The following is a 17667-nucleotide window of genomic DNA, read 5'->3' as shown; positions in this document are numbered from 1 at the left end:
TGCTCGTGGTCACTGTGTCATGTTTGTTATGCTGTAACGTCAGGCAGATGACAGGTTGGGCTTATTTTCAAAACTTAATTTCTTTCCTTCACTGTGGAGTTTGTGTCATCAATATAGTAAATAGAGAGAATATTAAAACCCCTCCTATTTATTTTTACTAGATCATAAGTGCGTGTAACATTCTATTTGCCAGAAAGACCCTAAAGCCTTACAGACTATCATGTTACTCCAGATTTTGGCATTTCTTAAAAGGGATTTCTTCCTAAAACCCACTACACTGTAATGGCTCTTAAGAAGCTGTTACTGTCTCGAGTGCAAATCCTTCTTAGTTTGTGTATTATTGACCTGATCAAGTGTGATGGGAGCCTTCGATGAGCCTTTGTGGGGGTGGATTTTATGGCTGCGGCAGGCAAGGAGTCCTGCAAGGAAATGCTGCAGAATTATTATTTTTTCAAATGGTAGTAAATGAGGAGGGGATGCAGCCCAGGGTGGGGTCATACCAGTGCAGGTTACAGCTCCTTCACATGCTCACCTTGTGGAGCAGCTTTCTATAAACTCTAAATATGTAACATAAGAGAATATAACAGCCAGCAATGTATCTGAAGGATGGTCTAAAGACTGCCTGTGGGATGTAGCAATGTCAAAAATACAAACACCGATTCTGCAAAGGTGTATATTCACTTTGGGAGGTTGATTTTAACAGATTTTGTGGATAAGAAACTTGTTTGAGCAACATCCTAATATTTCAGGATGGGTAAAGTCCTAAACTTGGAATAGAGTAATTTTTCTCCCCTTTCTCAGGCATATTTACCTGCAGACATTTCCCCTAAAATGAGAGCTGAGGGTGAAAAGCTTGGCAGCCACTTTAACCAAAGTAAAATCGGGCAAATGACATTGTTCCGCCTTTCCACTTGCAATAAGAAAATTCAGCTTTACACCCAGTCCCATAATCAGCTTCTCATAGGCTGACCCAGCTAAGCCCCAGATCAGGACCGTGCTCCACTGGTGCAGTCTGGGTCACTGCAGCGTTTTTGCAATTCATACTTCTACAAAATGATGTCATAATTCATCAAAAAGACAGCATATTGATTAAAGAATAAGCAATGGGGGAAAAAATACTTCAAATGTCAGGCAGCCACAGATCAGTTGCCTGATTTTTTGTTTGTTTGGGGTTTTTTTGTTTGTTTTAGTGAATCATTCTGTCAACTGTCATGCTGTATTTTTGGGGTTTGGCACAAAAATGTTACACCATTCTTGCACTCATTGGAGAAGTTAGAAAAGGGAATTTGTAGCAAAAAACCCATGGTGAATCCCAAGGAATGATATTGACTAGATTAAAACTGTAAAATGCTTCATCTGCTTTTTCAAAAGCAGAGATCTTTTCTATGTGCCATGTGCTGATGTGAAATAAAGAGGCAGCTTTGTAAGACTGAGGAAAAACCTGGCTGCAAAACTGGGGTAGGGCACAGCAAAAATCACAGTGAGTGGGAATATCTCGGTTTTGAAGATGATGTCTCAGCCACTCGGCCCATTCCATCAGGACCAAACACCATTTGGTATTCAATTGACTTTCTAACTTAGAAGACAGGACTTTCCTTCTTCAAATACTGAAAATAGATTGCATTCTTGGCCCTTTGCTTTGAACGGTTGGAGAGAATAAACGCACACCCTGGTCGTGTCCTAGTGATCTCCCTAATCTCGGTTGCACTTTGTCAGGACGAGGTAACTGGTAGTTAAGTGAAATACCTTAGATCAAAGGGGGATTAATCGCCAACTGAATCCTTGCTGAATAAACCTGTCATTCAAGAAAATTATTTCCACTGAACTTAGCAGAGGATTGAAGGTATTTGCATAACAGGGACCAACGTACTTCAGCCAGGTTAAAAGGTTCAGAATTCAGGCAGTGTTTAGCTTTTTGGCTCCTTTTCCTTTCAGCAGCCCTGTACAATGGTTTTTAATCTGATAATACAGCTAACTATCTAAATGATGTCAGAACAGGAAAGTATTGCAAAGTTTGGTTGAGGGATGGATCAATTTCACTTTCAGCAACTCCTAAATCTGATTTGTTGGAATTTAAGATGTAATCCTTAAAAAAAAAAAAAAGAGTCCCTTTAAACCAGAGGGCTGTTTATTAACATCCCTTTTTTTTTTTATTTATTTTTTTTTTATTTGACCTTTGTCTTAGGAACACCAGGTCTTGCCTGCTGTTTTATCCAGGGCTCTTTGGATCTTTTGCTACAGGTTTATCCCGGCGGCTGGAAGCAACGCCCGCGGATCGGTGTGCCCACCACGTGCGCGGATCGCACAAACGCACACTGACAGGTTTTCAGGTTTTATCGTATTTTTCTCTTCTCCCTTTTAAGCCCATCTTTTGGAGGTCACACTGAATTCAAATGCAAGCTGGAAGGAGGTAATTAAATAACGGGACCCAACAAGCCGCCATCATTTTCCAGGATCAGCCCTCGGAAGAGATTTAAGGACCGCAGCCTTGTTCAGGGTTTGCTGTACAGTCGTGGCAACGATTTTAAAACGCATGAATTAGCCCTGTTTTATAGCAGCAGCTTTCTGCTCTGACTTTCCATGGAGAATTCATTTCTTTTAGAAAGAAGAAGGGTTATTCCAGGGCTGGGAGGGGATGGCTTACTAGTACACACTCTAAAAATTGGGAAAATCAGTTAAAAACAATGTAGATTTCTGGAGCATGTTTCATGTCATCTCCCTCCCCAGCCTTCCTGGGGTTCATTTTCAAGAGCTTCCCCCTCTCCTACCTTTCGGGCGTATGGAAGGATGTCAAGCTACATGGCGGACGTCGGGTTTCATAATCAGATTTTGACAATAAATGGAATTTAGCCACTTCTGCATCTAGCCTGTGCCTGACACCATTCATTCTTTTGGTGGGCGCAGTTCATATTCATCGCAAACTCAAAGCATCTTTCAAGTTAAAAAAATTGCCAAGAATGGTTATCAAAGAAAATGAATAAAATCCATATTGAGATAATTTTTTAGAAAATGATTGAAGTTTTAACCCAAGAAAGGACTCTTAGAGTTTCTTATAGCTTAGAATAAGAACATGTCAATCACGATTAAGCTTCTGGAATTGGAATCCCTTTGAAATGCAGCTGTTTCTTCTTTAATTGTGGCAGCAGACTCAAAAGAAAAGAAAGGTCCAGCCTTAAAGATGAGTAAGGAATACAAAATAGCTCAGGATTAGTTGTGGAGTTCAAAGGTCGCTAATTACACTAAGGAGTTCCCAGACACAGGGAAAACATTAAACAGGTCACCTACCAAAAGGGAAGACTTTGACTTTAAAAAAAAAAAAAAAAGTCTTGAAGAGAGAGGTATCTGGAGAAAAATCACAGCAACTGGCTGATCTTACTGGGGAAAAAATGGGTTGGGTTTAGTTCTTTGCTCTTATGTGTCACAACAGAGGGCATCAGGCTTTCAAAAAATTATCTAGAGCTCAACCACCTTTCTAGGAGACTCTGTGAAAGCAAGAATGGGAAAAAAGGGGCAGGCCTTTGCCTTAAAATATCTGACTCTTAGTTGCAGTGTGGGTTGTGGGTCCTTGGAAAAAAAAAACATGAGGGTTGAGACCTTCCTGACCTCCCCATCAGTATTTGCCTTGATTTGTTGAAGATGAGCAGTCTAGGTTAACTGGTGCATCTTGGGTGGGATGCCTTCTGGGAGGACCCTACAGCCCCTTTGTGGGAGGTGACATGAGGTTTGGGGTACAGTGGGCCATCCCTTCCCCTTGAAGAAGCACAGCTCCTCTATTTTCCAATTTCTCTCTGGTCCCATTGACTTGGGATGAATTGATGGGATTGTTGTCCTTCTAGACGTTGTGCATGTGCACTTACAGCAGCTCCTTATGGACCAGCACTCAAGTTCAAAGATGTCGGTTTCTTCTGAAAGCCTCTTGGGAACACACTGCTTGTTCTGTCCCCTAGGGGGCTACAGAAGCAATGAACCTGTGGTACTTTGGATCTGGACGTGGAGAGAACCAGTGGTTTTATTGCCAGTCTGCTCCCAGGAGAGAACTGACATGTTTAGGATAACAGATCCTTTTCCATTTCAGATCCTACTCTCTTGCATGTATTGTCATCTTATTCCTGCAAACATTGGCAGATTGGTGCATCTCAGGGCAATGTGAGATTTGCAGGAGTAAGGAATATAATTTTTAGGTAATCAAGGAGATGCACCTATTCAAATGGTCTATGCTGGGCTCACAGAGTCCTGCTTGTGCCCAAGGAATTTGTAGCATTGCTGTCAATGGGAGTCAGACTAAGATTTAAAACTCTACTCTGCACCTGAGTGACTAAGGGTGGTGTGTTGGGTTTGTGTGGCAAGGTTTTGGTAGTGGAGGTGCTGCAGGGGTGGCTTCTGTGAGAAGCTGCTGGAAGCTTCCCCCATGTCTGACAAAGCCAATGTCAGGGCTCCAAGGCAGACTCACTGCTGGTCAAGGCCAAACCCATCAGTGCTAGTGGAGAACCTCTTTGATAACATAATTAGGGGAGAAAGTTGCTGCACGACAGAAAACTGCAGCCAGATAGAGAAGTGAGAATAGGTGAGAGCAACAACTGCAGATGTCAAGGCCAGTGAAGAAGGAAGGTGAAGTGCTTCAGGTGCTGGAGTGGAGATCCCCCTACAGCTCATAGTGATGATCATGGTGAGGCAGGCTGTCCCACTGTAGCCCATCGAGATCCCTGCAGCCTGTGGAGGGCTCCATGCTGGAGCAGGTGGATGCCTGAAGGAGGCTGTGACACTGTGGGAAGCCTGTGCCAGAGCAAGCCCCTGGCAGGACCTGTGGAGAGAGGAACCCAGGCTGGAGCAGGTTTCCTGGGAGGATTTGTGACCCCATGGGGAATGCAGGCTGGAGCAGTCTGTTCCAGTCTCACGGTTGTTGCACAAGACCATTGGATTAAGGTGTGTGCAGTGTAACCTGATCCACTGCCATCTGACTCTTCCATGGGTGCTTTCGAAAACAGGGCATGCTGCCTACTCATGCCTGCCTGGGAGACCTCAGCTGCACTTAAAAAAAGGCAGACACAGCTTCCTTTTTCCACTCCTCTTACTACAGAGCTGTTCCTGAGCAGGGGCAGAGCACTGCAGAAAGAACCTGCTGGAGCTGTAATCTAGAGTGGAATAAACCTGTATGATAAATCAAAACAAGTGATGGCTTGCTCACAGAAAACTGCTCAAGGCTGAAAGAGAAAACATCCCCCGCTTCCTCACTCCATGCAAACTTGCACTGATAGGTGTGTGCAAAGTAATCCTAAAGCAGCAGCCACCTCCCACTCCTGAGTACTGCAGCTCTCCCAACCTTGAGGCTTAAGCGACACAGAATCATAGAATTCCTTTGGTTGGAAAAGACCTCTAAAATCATTGAGTCCAACTGTCGATTTAACACCACCATTGCCACTGAATATGGGGCCATAGACAAGGAAGCAAAAAGGAACAGGATTTGGGAAGGACACCTTGCTACTATATGAAAGGGGTCTCCTCTTCTGAAACACTGTAAATTGCTTCATAGCACTTACTGAGGAGTACTCTTTGAACATCTGTGGAGAAGAAAAACTCTTTCTCCACAGTGCTGCTGGTCAAATAGACAGCTATCACTTCTACTCTGCTGTGGTGACACCCTACCTGAAGTCCCAAGTCCAGCTTTGGAGTCTGCAGCATAGAAGAGACATGGACCCTTTAGAGTGGGTCCAGAGGCTGCAACAATGATACAAAGGCTGTACCCTTCTGCTGTGAGGACAGAGTAAGAGAGTTAGGGTTGTTCAGCCTGAAAGGTGGCTCTGGAGAGCTTTCTAGTACTTAAAGGGGCTATAAGAAAGATGGGGACAGATTTTTTTAGCAAGGCCTTCAGTGACAGGACAAGGGGTGATGGTTTTAAACTGAAAGAGAGGAGAGTCAGACTAGATAGAAGGAAATGAATTTTTACCCTGAAAGTGGCTAGACCCTGTCCCAGGTTGCTCAGAGAGGTGGTAGATGCCCCATCCCTGGAACCAGTCCAGGTCAGTTTGGTTGAGGCTCTGAGCAACCTGCTATAGTTGCAGGTGTCCCTGCTGACTGCAGGGGGATTAGACTAGATGACCTTTAAGGGTCCCTTACAACCCAAACCATTCTGTGACTCTATGATCTTTCTAATGGGTAGGTGTAAAGCAAACACCTCACATCGAAATCTGGTGGTGAGTGCCTGGCATACAGAACATAATCTAAACCCTTCCAACAGAGAGAGTCTCTCACCCCACTCACATTGGAGTGTCCAGGTATGTGGAAAACTGTAAGAGGTAGTGGCTGGATTCTGGGCAAAATCATTAATTCATCTTTTGCCTGACAATCAAACACAAGCTTTGTGAAATGGGCCATAGCATGGCTGTGTTTTGTCAGCTGGCAGAGCAACTGGCAAGCTGGAAAACATTTCACATGAACTAATCCACCCTTTAGAAAATTTAAACAATCAATCAGTTCACCATCATTTTTTGTATTATATCCTAAAACTTTGCCCCTTACATAATCACTAATCTTGTTTATCACCTAGTGTAGTTAAACAAGCCATGGCACAAGCAGCTGGCATGCTTGGTTATTAGATGGCATTCTTGTCTTCTTTTGTGTCGCTCTCCAGGTTCTCTGTTTTTCACCAGCCTTTCAAAATTTGTTCAGCTCCTAATGACTCTCCTAAAAGCCATTTCCTGTGTTCCTGCAGATACCAATTTTCTCAAAATGAGAGGCCTGCTTCTGTAAACTCAGTCATCCTCTGCCCCTTTTTCCAGGGAAAATGGCTCAGTGATGCTTTTTGGAACCTCCAGCTAACTATGGCTGGTTTTGTCTGCTCAGAGAGTCTTGGGATTTGAAAAAAGCAGTTTCACACCTCTGGATCCTCACCAACACTAGCTGTCAGACCAAGGCAGCTCACGGACACGTATGAAAGGAAATTCACTTCTGCTGACAGAGGCAGTAAAGACTCCTGTTATCATCTCCAGTCTGAAAATCATAGAATTGTTTAGGTTGGAAAAGACCTGTAAGACCATTGAGTCCAACCATTAATCTAATACTATCAACCATTGCTAACCCATGTCACTCAGCACCACATCTACAATCTTTTCAATCCCTCCAGGGCTGATGATTCAGCCATGTCCCCAGGCAGCCTGTTCCAGGGTTTGACAACCCTTACAGCGAGGGAAGTTTTGCAAATGACCAACCTAAACCTCATGTGCAACTTGAGGCCGTTTCCTCTCATCCTATCACTTGTTACTTGGGAGAACAGACTGACCCCTACCTCTCTATAGCTTCCTTTCATGGAGCTGTGGAAAGCAAGATCTCCTCTCATCCTCATTTTCTCCAAGTTAAACAACCCTAGTTCCCTCAGGCACTCCTCACAGGACATGTGATCTAGGCCCTTTACCAGCTTTATTGTCCTTCCCTGGACCTGCTCTAGCACCTCAATGGCCTTCTTGTAGTTAGGGGCCCAAAAATCAACCCAGTATTCAAGGTGCACCCTTAGCAGTGCCGACTAGAGGCAGACTTCACGCCATTCACCACCACTCTTTGGGACCAGCCACTCAGACAGTTTTTAGTCCAATGCAAAGTGCACTTATCCAAGCCCAGTGCCCTGAGTTTCTGAAGGAGAATGCTGTGGGAGTATCAAAGACTTTACTGAAGTCCAGATAGACATATCCACAGCACTTCCCTCTTCCAATAGGCAGGTCACCTCGTTGTAGAAGGAGATCAGATTAGTTAGAGAGGACCTGCCTTTTGTAAACTCATGCTGACTGGGCCTGATCACCTGTCTGTCTTTTAAGTGCTGTGTGATGGCACTCAAGATGACCTGCTCTTGAGCTTTCCTGTCACCAAGGTCAGACTGACAGGCCTGTAGCTCCCTGGGCCAGGCTGGACGACACCTTGACCCTTAAGCCTTGTGTTCAAGGCCAGGCTGGATGAGGCCTTGAGCAACCTGATCTAGTTGAGAGGCCCATGGCAGATTTCTTCCAACCTAAGTCATTCTGTGGTTCTGTGAATGTTAGAAGGGGAAGTAAAAATGGCCACGGCACGTAGATTTCAAATTGTCTTCTCTAAGATATAGACAATACTGAAGAATTTAAAACCCGTGTATGTTTTCAAGAGAAGTGACCTCTTGGTTTTCCTCAGCAGTAATTTTGAAGCAAACATACAAGCTACAAGTGCTGGAGAATATTTATTTTCACTGTATCATGACAGTACTCTCATCAACTGTTTTGTTGAAATACAAAAATCATTCACAAGGAAATTAGTCAAGTAAGGTTTTGTACACCATAGGTACTGGTGCTTTGGAATTCCAGATGTAGTAATCAGAAGAAATCAGCTCCCGGGCTAAGAAAAAAAACCAAAACAAACAAACAAGCAAGAAAAATAATAATTACAGGGTGCTTTACAATCAGACATTCCTTCATTCAAGTTAAGAGATTACCAATCCATCCTTACTGGTTTACAGAAAAGGTATAATGGCCTCTTTAAACTGTAAGACCCTCATTATTATTTGAAAATAATTTCTGTTAATGAGACATTTGAAGTCTGTTACCTTTACTAATGTATCAGTCATGAGCTTACAATTCAAACAGAGGTTAAGTCAAAGGCAGGTGGATGACTTGGATTCTGTTCGATGAATATAAATTGCATACTCAATATAAAACATACAGGATGAAAATGTTGCTGGTTTGCATTACAGTTTAGGACTGAATGTGACCTGTCACAAAATCAACAGTGTAGATCACAGTTTTTAAGAGGCATTGCTGGGGTTCTGCTAACATAACTGACAGAAGCTGGAAAGACAGACAGCTACAAATAAAAATGCTTCCTTTAGGCAGTAGTGCTCAGATTTAATGAGTGCCTACTGCCTTCCCAGTTGGTGTAATTTGGGTGGACACTTGGAAGTAGTCATGTGCTGACTCAAAAAGCATCAGATTTGGTTTCTGCTTCACAGATTGTTGTGTCTGTTGATCTGATGACACTGAGAGTAACAGTCTTACCTGGCATGCAGGAGCTGAGTTCTGTATCTGAGTATTGCTAATCCACATATCATGCCCCTTAAAAAAGTGTCCTAAACAAGGGGCCAGGCTAAAGAGAGGTGTTCTCTGCCCCTTAGTAAAGGTTCAGCCACTATGCAGAGCACAGTAAAACAGCACAGGCTGAAGCAGGGAGAGAGACCATGAGAGTCTGACTTTGTATACAGAGTAAAAAGAGCTTTCATCTGAAAAAGATGACAGCCCCTACTCCAGGATTGCACTAAGCATCACCAAAAAAACACCCCAAAAAAAGCAGAGGACAAAATTTCTTCAATGTCCCAAGCAAACCAGGAGAAAGCTTTGTCCAACTTCAGCTACATAATTTTCATCACTGATGTCTAATCTGTAGCTTCAATACACAGTTTCAGTTAAATAAATGATATTTTAGCAACTCACATGCAGTAATTTTGGGTTTCCCTGGTACAAAGATCTGAATAGAATGCTGGTCTGTGTAGCACCAGTAAGCGTAAAGTCTGGGATCCTAAAATACAGCTATAGAAAGAGGGAAAACATGATCAGATGCATATTGTTGTGCTTGCTGTGCAAATATTGGCAATCTGTGTTACGTGCCCTTGGCGTTCAAGTGTACTCCAAAATGACAGGATGTCAAATACTGCAAGCAAGAGAACAGAAAACTCCATGGTGAGAACAAAGAGGCTAATAATTACGTTGGGTTTAAAATCAATGTATCTTCACAGCCAATTTAAGATAATAAAAAAATTACAAAGGCTTCTTTTCTGTGACTTACTTTTACATAAGCAGTGTTGCCAGTGCAAATATAATCAGTTGGGTGCTCTTTGCTTGCGGTGCCAAAAGACACAGTTCCAGTCAGAGAAACTTCCAAAGATTTAGGGAACTTCTGTCCTAAAGCCAGAAACAGCATCTGTAAGAAATTATAGCTGTGCCTATGCTACACAAAACTCACTGGGGAGGAAATAAGAGTGCACAGGGATATTCTACTTACCGATGATCCAAACCAGTAGGCTCTTCTCTCGTGACAAATCCACTTGGCCATAACTAACTTTGTACTCTAATTGAGCAATTGGGCCTCTACAATAGGACAGAGGAGAAATAAAGCCATTGGAATTAGTACCAATCAGTACTGGTTAATGCCCATTTTGTTAAAGAAAGCAATGAGATGCTGAAAGACACTATTTATGGGCCTAGAGACAAATCCTATGTATGTGAGCACACCACTAATTTATGTAAAGAAATTACAGAGCAGGAGAAAATCACTGTGGTCTCAACCTAGTAATCATAAATGTGCTGTTGATATTTTGCTGTCTTTAGTTCACTGATAGCATTTTACTGACACTATGATCAGCATAAGCAACTTCCTATCATTTCATCTTCAAATTTTCATCATAATTAGGTGACAGCATAGTCATGGCAGTTATCAGAGAGGCTTAAATGAAAACTATCGTTTTAATTTTAAATGACTATATTTTTGATAAGCTGATCTGTAGCTAGGATTAGCAGTCTTAAGGAACAGGTAACCCTGGGTTGGAAGTGATCTTGAGACTTAATCCAGGAGGACTGGGGCAATGCTTCATGAGAAAAAAATACCACAGGCAAACAGAAGGAACCAGAATGTTATCAAAACTGGAAATTACAAGAATTCCAAAGGAGCTTCCCAATATTTGCAAGGTCAGCATTCACTAGTTATACTGACTCCTGAAAGGTTCATTTCAGAGAAATGGAAGAAATCTATTTAGGATATTTTTTATGCTTACCTGTTGAAAAAAGGTATACGAGCTTCACAGTACTCAAAAGAATTCTTTATGCTTTCATGAAGCTTCAAATTAACTGTTATTTTAAATTGTGATCCTTCTTCAGTGAGTTGATAACATCCCAAAATTGGTGGAACAGGAACCTGGAAGAAACTGTATTCATTCTCAAGATAAATTAACACCATCATCATAAGGTCAATTATCATTGCTAAATCAGTTTGAAATGTAACAAACACACATTAACTGCTGACTGTGCCAAATCCTCTCCAGCTGCTTGCGATACACAGATTTGTGGTATACGCACTTGGCATCTCAGCCTGGATTCATTTCTCCAATTCAGGCATCTAAGTGGTTCATTTGAATTAAGAGCAGCCAGACCAAGGACCACCTGACTCACATGACTCAAGTGCTGAAGTGCCTTCCAAGCAGTTAATTATATAATAACCATTCTACCCACCTCTGTCAGACATGTCCAACAACATGGGTATTTTTATTCCCCTATGAAGACTGGAAAATAATGAGGGTCAGAGATGTCATTACCTGGGAAGTGTAGTAACACAAGTTGAATGACTCTGAAGGAGGAATGAAAGGAAATTTGTAAGGTCCATTAAACACAGAATCATCCAGTGGCTCGGCACTGCTGGACATCAGCATGGCAGGGTCAACCGAAGTCACGCAATGATGGACCACGACATCTTGAAGCGGAGGAGCATTGGTTGGGAGATTAAGACTGAGGGTTACGTTTGGTGCAGATCCCTCTATGTCACACTTGAAAAAAATTAAGTCAAGAGATTATTCTAAACTGTCTCCCTCAGGTCATTAGTTGATGTTCAAAAATCAAATACAAGCAATATTTTTTTGGGAAAAAAAAATCACACTAAAAATTTTCCAGCTGGTCAAAACAAAGTCCCTTACCCATTTCTGCAACCTCTCCCATAGTAGGGCTATGATGGCAGTCTTATCTAAATGTCTCTTAATTGACAAGAGCAGAGCAGGTAAGTCAGCCAAGGACCTACTGCATGGTGACATCACTATGAACACTACAAAAACACACTTGGTGGTGGTCTAATTAATTCAGTTACTTTTACAACATCCACTTAATGGATTCAAGCATGCTATTAATGGCTACTGTGGTCCCATGTCAGCCTTCTCATGGCAACCACGTGCAGCACATTCGACGTCTTGTCCCTGCGTGTGCCAGCTCAGCAGCACATGATTACACCAGGGCTGCTTTCCTCTTACGTAAGGTCATCCACTCTGCAAGATGACCTAGAAACTTGTCCCTCTGAGAGCAGGAAGCTGTTCACTCACATAATCCCTACCAACATGGCTGCTGGGAAATAACCCAATCTCCAGAAGCACAGTACTTAGGCTGGCTTCCTCCAGAGATGAGTATCCTGCCTCTTGCAAATAACTAAATTGTCATGATCCACTTTATTAGGAGGTCTTTCTCCTCTTCAAACACTGGCAGCTACAAATGCAAGGTACTGTGATAATATAGTGTGCTTACCAAGCATAATCCAGAACAAAGGAAGTTAAATAGAAAGTACAAATGTAAATGTATTTCATAATTATTGATCTATTTAGTCAATATTCCACAATTTTTAATATTAAATAATGAAAACCACTGTCACATTGAAAAACATTCAAAACAATTATATCATCAGTTTCTTTCAGCAGATTCCATATCAACTGTTCTATGTCAGCTAAATGAACATTTGTGGATTCAGAATGTTGTTGAAACAGAATGAAGTAGAAGATTAAACTTTCATTTGGCAGGAAAACTAATTAAAAATGCTCATGTAGACACTTGTAGAAGAGTCATTCAGAAATTCTGTTTCTAATCATTATTTCACACATTGCTTTTTAGATAGCTGCAAAGAAACTGGGTGTTAGGACTACTATTTCTTAGTCTCTATATGCAAAAACTGCATGAAATGACTTCTCCCTATTTAATTTAAAATATGGACAATATGGGAAAATACAATGAATGCTGTAAATTTCAGTCCCATACATGGTTATTGAAAAAATGCATGAAGCATATAAGAAAAAAAACAACAGTGAAGATCAAAATGAAGGTCACTAATGCATCAGTCTAGTATGTAATTGTAACACTCTGAAGTGTGACAGGATTAGAAATTCACTCATCCCATACCAAAGTAAAATGTCTGAACAGTTATATTCCCTGCGTGCTTGGGTCATACTTGCACATCAAATGCTCTCACCTTGCAATTGACAGCTCCATAAACTTGCCACACGTCCACAACATCTCTTTTATCATACTGCATACACTTGACTTTTTCAGTGATGCAGACATTAACCTGAGGTTTGCCTTTGTATGTGTTGGATCTCCAAGCTGGCTGATTCTCATCTGTAGGCATCTCCTGAATGTCATCAAATGAGCTGTTTAAGCTGCGTATGTTTGTGTTTAAGGGGGTGCCAAGTGGACAGGCCTGTATAAGAAGATTTCGAAGCTGGCCTATTTTTGCATTCATCTCAGCTTCATTCTTCCGACTTGGAGAGATGTAGTCCACAATGCCTAACAGAAGAGCCAGTCCTTGGGAGAGCCCACTAACAGTGAGGAGGGGTGGCTGTGGCTCCAAACTCTCCTCAACTAGTGGGAGACATGCATAGATTAGACCACTCTTCTGGAAAGCAAGCACGGGCCAGAGGTCCCCTCCTTCAGTGCGAACTGAATATACCAATGAGTGATTGATTCGCGTACAGGTATCTCGATGCTCCACAAAAATATCGTCATCTACGAGTCTCAGTTCAAAGAGCAGGGCTTTAAGGAAAGCACTGTCAGATGGCACAGGCACGTGTGTTGACCCATTGAAGTTCTCAGCACGTATTTCAACAGTAGGGTAATGTCTGTGACATGGAAATAAAATCATCTTAATGCTATGCATCTTTTCACAGTATCACAGTATCACCAAGGTTGGAAGAGACCCCAAAGATCATCGAGTCCAACCTGTCTCCACAGACCTCACGACTTTTTCCCACCCAAAATATCATACCAACAGAGTTCCTAGAAGCGGGAATAAACAATCTCTTTTCTGGCTGTCAAAAAATGCAAACACATTAAAAAAATAAAAATCTTTGGAATACGTATCTAATCAAGGATGGTTTCTCTTAGGTATTTGAATAACTCCTAGAGGCCTCCAAAAGCAAGCTCGTATAAGTGGAAGTCAGCAATGTCCTGACAGAAACAGTGACAGGGTCAGAATCTAAACTACTGTCAATAAAACTGTTTCATGAGGAATTAGGATTCATTCTAGCAGGTGGATTTTTACTGGAAACTTTGAACAAATACATTCAGTCATTCATTCATTTTCTCACTAAAATAAGAATGTTTCTTTCTAGCCTTCCTGCTGTATAAAGGTGTAAGTGTTTAAAAGACACCAATGAACCCAAGCATGACTCATACCAGTGCAGAAGCCACACTGAAGACAAGCTTTCAGACATTTAAGAAAATAGGTGTCCCACATAATAGAATTCTACAAAAGTTTTTTGCTCAGATACAGAATGCTACTGATGCAACAGCTTTGGTCCTCTAATAAATACCATACTTGTGAGACAGCAGAATTGAAGTTACTCATACACAGGCTCTTCATTGCTGGTCTGAGCATACACAAACGATCTGCAGCAGCCGCTTTAACTGATTAACAAGATTAACTGTAATTCTTTACAATATTATAAAAAGTTTTCACTGTATGCAAGTCAAATTTTTCCAACAAGACCTGCATTATTTTTGGCAAGGAGTAAAATGGATTTCACACTGCAAGTACTTGAAGCTGTCATGACTCCTTCATGATTAGGTTGGGTGAGGTTTTTTGTTTGTTTGTGGGGTTTTTTGAGTATTTAAGATGTTACAGAGACACAAAGGCTTTGTGTATTTTAAAGTTGCCATGCTGTATCAACATATGTATTTATACATTCAATTTCAAACTTCCTAGGGATAATGTTTGAGAAAAACATGTTTCTTTTGAAGCAGTATTATTTTTTAAATGACAACAGGACGAATTTCTTCTCAAACTGCACTTAATCTGTTAGGAGGAACTGGACAGTTGCCTTTTAATAAATAGCTAAGAGAAGAAAACATACTACTTCCTCTAATGCATTGGTTTTCATCCTTTTTTGGAACTACAGACTCCCACGAGCGTCTCTTACATTAAGTCTGGTAACAGGTTGTTTTTTCTACATTCTCTTTTGTGGATCCTCTTAGTAGCTATGCACAGTCCCTCACAGTGCATAATACAGGTTACCTGCCAGGAAACTAGGTAAATTGCTTTAAGAGTCATGTTGTAGCAGATCTGTTCTCAGGCTGCATGTTTGAGTTCAGAGCCATGCTTGCAGACAAACATGGGAGAATAAACCACAGAGATACATAAATGACTTTATTTATTCCCTTTTATACTACATTTTTAAAGACATATTGACAATCTTTCTTAAATTGCCATGGAACTTGTAATCCCAGCAATGTGGTACTTTGTTTTATCTATGACCTCCATATGTATTGCACCCCTTCTGCTCTTCAGCACTTGCACGGTTCTTATCCTGCTGCCTCTAAGTCCCACCTACACAATCTTTCCTAACTGACTAGCAATGTCACTTGCTGGAGGCACTTCCTCAGGCTTATTTTCAATGACTGTGCTTTTTTTGGTTTGATTCTTAATCAGGCATCTACAGCTTGCCTTTTTTTTTTTTTTTAATAAAGTGAGGAAAAAGCAAGCACAAGCAGAGAGAAGACAGAGCTATGTGAGCTGTAAACAGGATGCAGATGACAGTAAAACTCCTCCCTACAGTCTCATATCTATTCTGAAAAGCAAGGAAACAGTGGTTTTGAGGCTCAAAATTTTATGATCAAGGTTATAAAAGGCTACATGTAACCTTGGTGAGCATCTCCTATTTCTGGTCAACCTTCTACAAACAAAGGAAGAGGTGATATTTCAGTCTGGGTTTGTTTTGCTTATGTCCCAGCCTCCTTGCTCTATTCGGTGAAGGTCTCCCCACACTACAGCAATCTTCTCCTCCCACTGTATCTTCCCAGATTTAACAGGGATGATTGGCTAGCCCTTAGATATCAGTTTTTCAGTATTCCCTTCCAGAAAGTCATGAAAACTTAAAAAGATGAAGTTTCTAGGGGCAGATGAATAAGCTTTGGTGATTCCAGAGAGACCAAACTTGTTGCCTGAATTAAGTTATGATCAGGCTAAAAAAAAGTGGAATGCTTTGATGTCCCAGATGTCTTCTCTGAGGTTAAAGATCAGGGCTCACGTATCTCCAGCTGAGTGTGTAAGTCCCGAAACCAACAGTTTCCATGTGATCTGGCATTCTTTATATTGTCTGTCTGCATTGTTGAATTTAAGGTCACTTAGGAGGATAAACCTGGGGTTTTCACAGCCCTATTATTTCCTCTGGGAACTTGAAAGATCTAAGTCTGGAAATCACTTGAAGTATCAAGTATAGTTTGTCCTTTTCAAAGAAGTGCTATTCCTTGTCTCTGCTGCTTACTGTGTGACAAGTTACTTCACATATCTCTGTCATCAGCCCCTCCTTCCTCCATGGTGATTACACACTCAGATTTTTTGGGACAAGGCTTTCTCTTTCTCTGTGTTTGTAGAGAGGAGGCCTCATCTCTGGTCTTATAGGTAATACAAGGACCATAATACTAATCCTAAAACAATCAGTGGAATGTCCAATGTAGAGATCTGTCTGCACCTTAAGATGGAAGATAGTCTACTTGCTCTTTTTTTTTTTTTGCCTCTCTTGAAGAGAGAACCTTATAGGTTCTCTGTTCAGTTTTACTGAATTCAGGCCAGGACTGTGGGTCACGTCTATCACCCAGGTCTCATTATTTTTCCTTTTTCCTAGCCCCCAGTTATTTTCCTTTTTCCTAGCCCCTAGTTATTTTTCCATCCATTCTTTTGAATTGAGTCCTCTGAAATCCCAGAAAGCACAAGGGAATGGCAACATATTTTGTTAGGCCACAAAAAGCAGCCTGATTAGCCCAAAGTCCTACGTAAAACTCTCTAAGAGTTGTGAATAAAAAGCACTTCTTTGGCTAATTAAAAAAAAACACAACAAAAACCCACAACAACTTTGTAAACATTAAAATCAAGTGGAAAATTAAGTTTCTGCCTGAAAATGCTGTAATTTTTGTACAATTACAGAGCAATACCAAGAGAATATCAGCAAAATACACGTTTTCTACTTTGCACATTTTGTTCACCTCGCAGTATTTCAGGATCACCACCTTGTTCTTATGGGTATCAGGGCAGAAAAGAAATAGGAAAAATATTTACAGTAACTGACAGAAAGAGGAAGAGAGAAAGGGAAGTCATATGCAAAATAAAGAAGCTGTTAAAAAATTAGTTTTAGTTAAAATCGCATTATCTGAACTGAGAAATGTTCAAAATTAGGTTCACAGGGTGTATTGGGTTGGACTGCGGGTGGGACCTGCGGTGCTTTGACAAGCAAACGGGTTTATCCCACATCAGACTATTTTGGTATTTTTGCATCTATTCCGGGGCCCTGAGGCAGCTCTGGCTGCTCTGTAAACCTCGGCGCCTCCAATACGAACCTTCAGCTTCTTCTCTTTCCCCGCTGACCGACGCCAGACGCCCAACAAGGCGCGCAGCCCGGGAAGAGGTGCCCAGCAAAGCCCCACCAGGCCCCGGTCCCCTGAGGATCCTCGCCCCGGCCTTACCCACGGGCCTGCCCAGGCCGCCGGGCCCCTCCCCGGTCTCCACACGCCCCACGGCCCGGCGCCGCCGCCGTTACCTGGAGAAAAGCACGGTGCCACCGGCCCCGGGTTCGTGCTTGAGAAGCCACAGCGCCCGCAGGGCCATGGCAGCGGTGGTGCCCAAGACAGCCCCGGCGCTGCGGCGGAG

At 41.9% G+C, this 17667-nt stretch overlaps 1 protein-coding gene across 1 annotated transcript; it reads right to left on the bottom strand.

Moving 5' to 3' along the window:
* Positions 1–8190: 8190 nt before the first annotated feature.
* On the bottom strand, positions 8191–17629 carry AP5M1 (adaptor related protein complex 5 subunit mu 1). Its single transcript, XM_054161693.1, is given in 9 exon segments — positions 8191–8352; positions 9441–9503; positions 9506–9536; positions 9793–9908; positions 10009–10094; positions 10778–10917; positions 11315–11542; positions 13000–13645; positions 17558–17629. Coding segments are annotated over 9 exon segments (1461 nt in total). The 5' UTR covers positions 17626–17629; the 3' UTR covers positions 8191–8269.
* Positions 17630–17667: the final 38 nt, after the last annotated feature.

Source organism: Dryobates pubescens, chromosome 5 (genome assembly GCF_014839835.1).
Source record: "Dryobates pubescens isolate bDryPub1 chromosome 5, bDryPub1.pri, whole genome shotgun sequence".
NCBI lineage: Eukaryota > Metazoa > Chordata > Aves > Piciformes > Picidae > Dryobates > Dryobates pubescens.
Note: the sequence above shows the minus strand (reverse complement) of the source record. Positions and strands in the feature narration are given on the sequence as shown.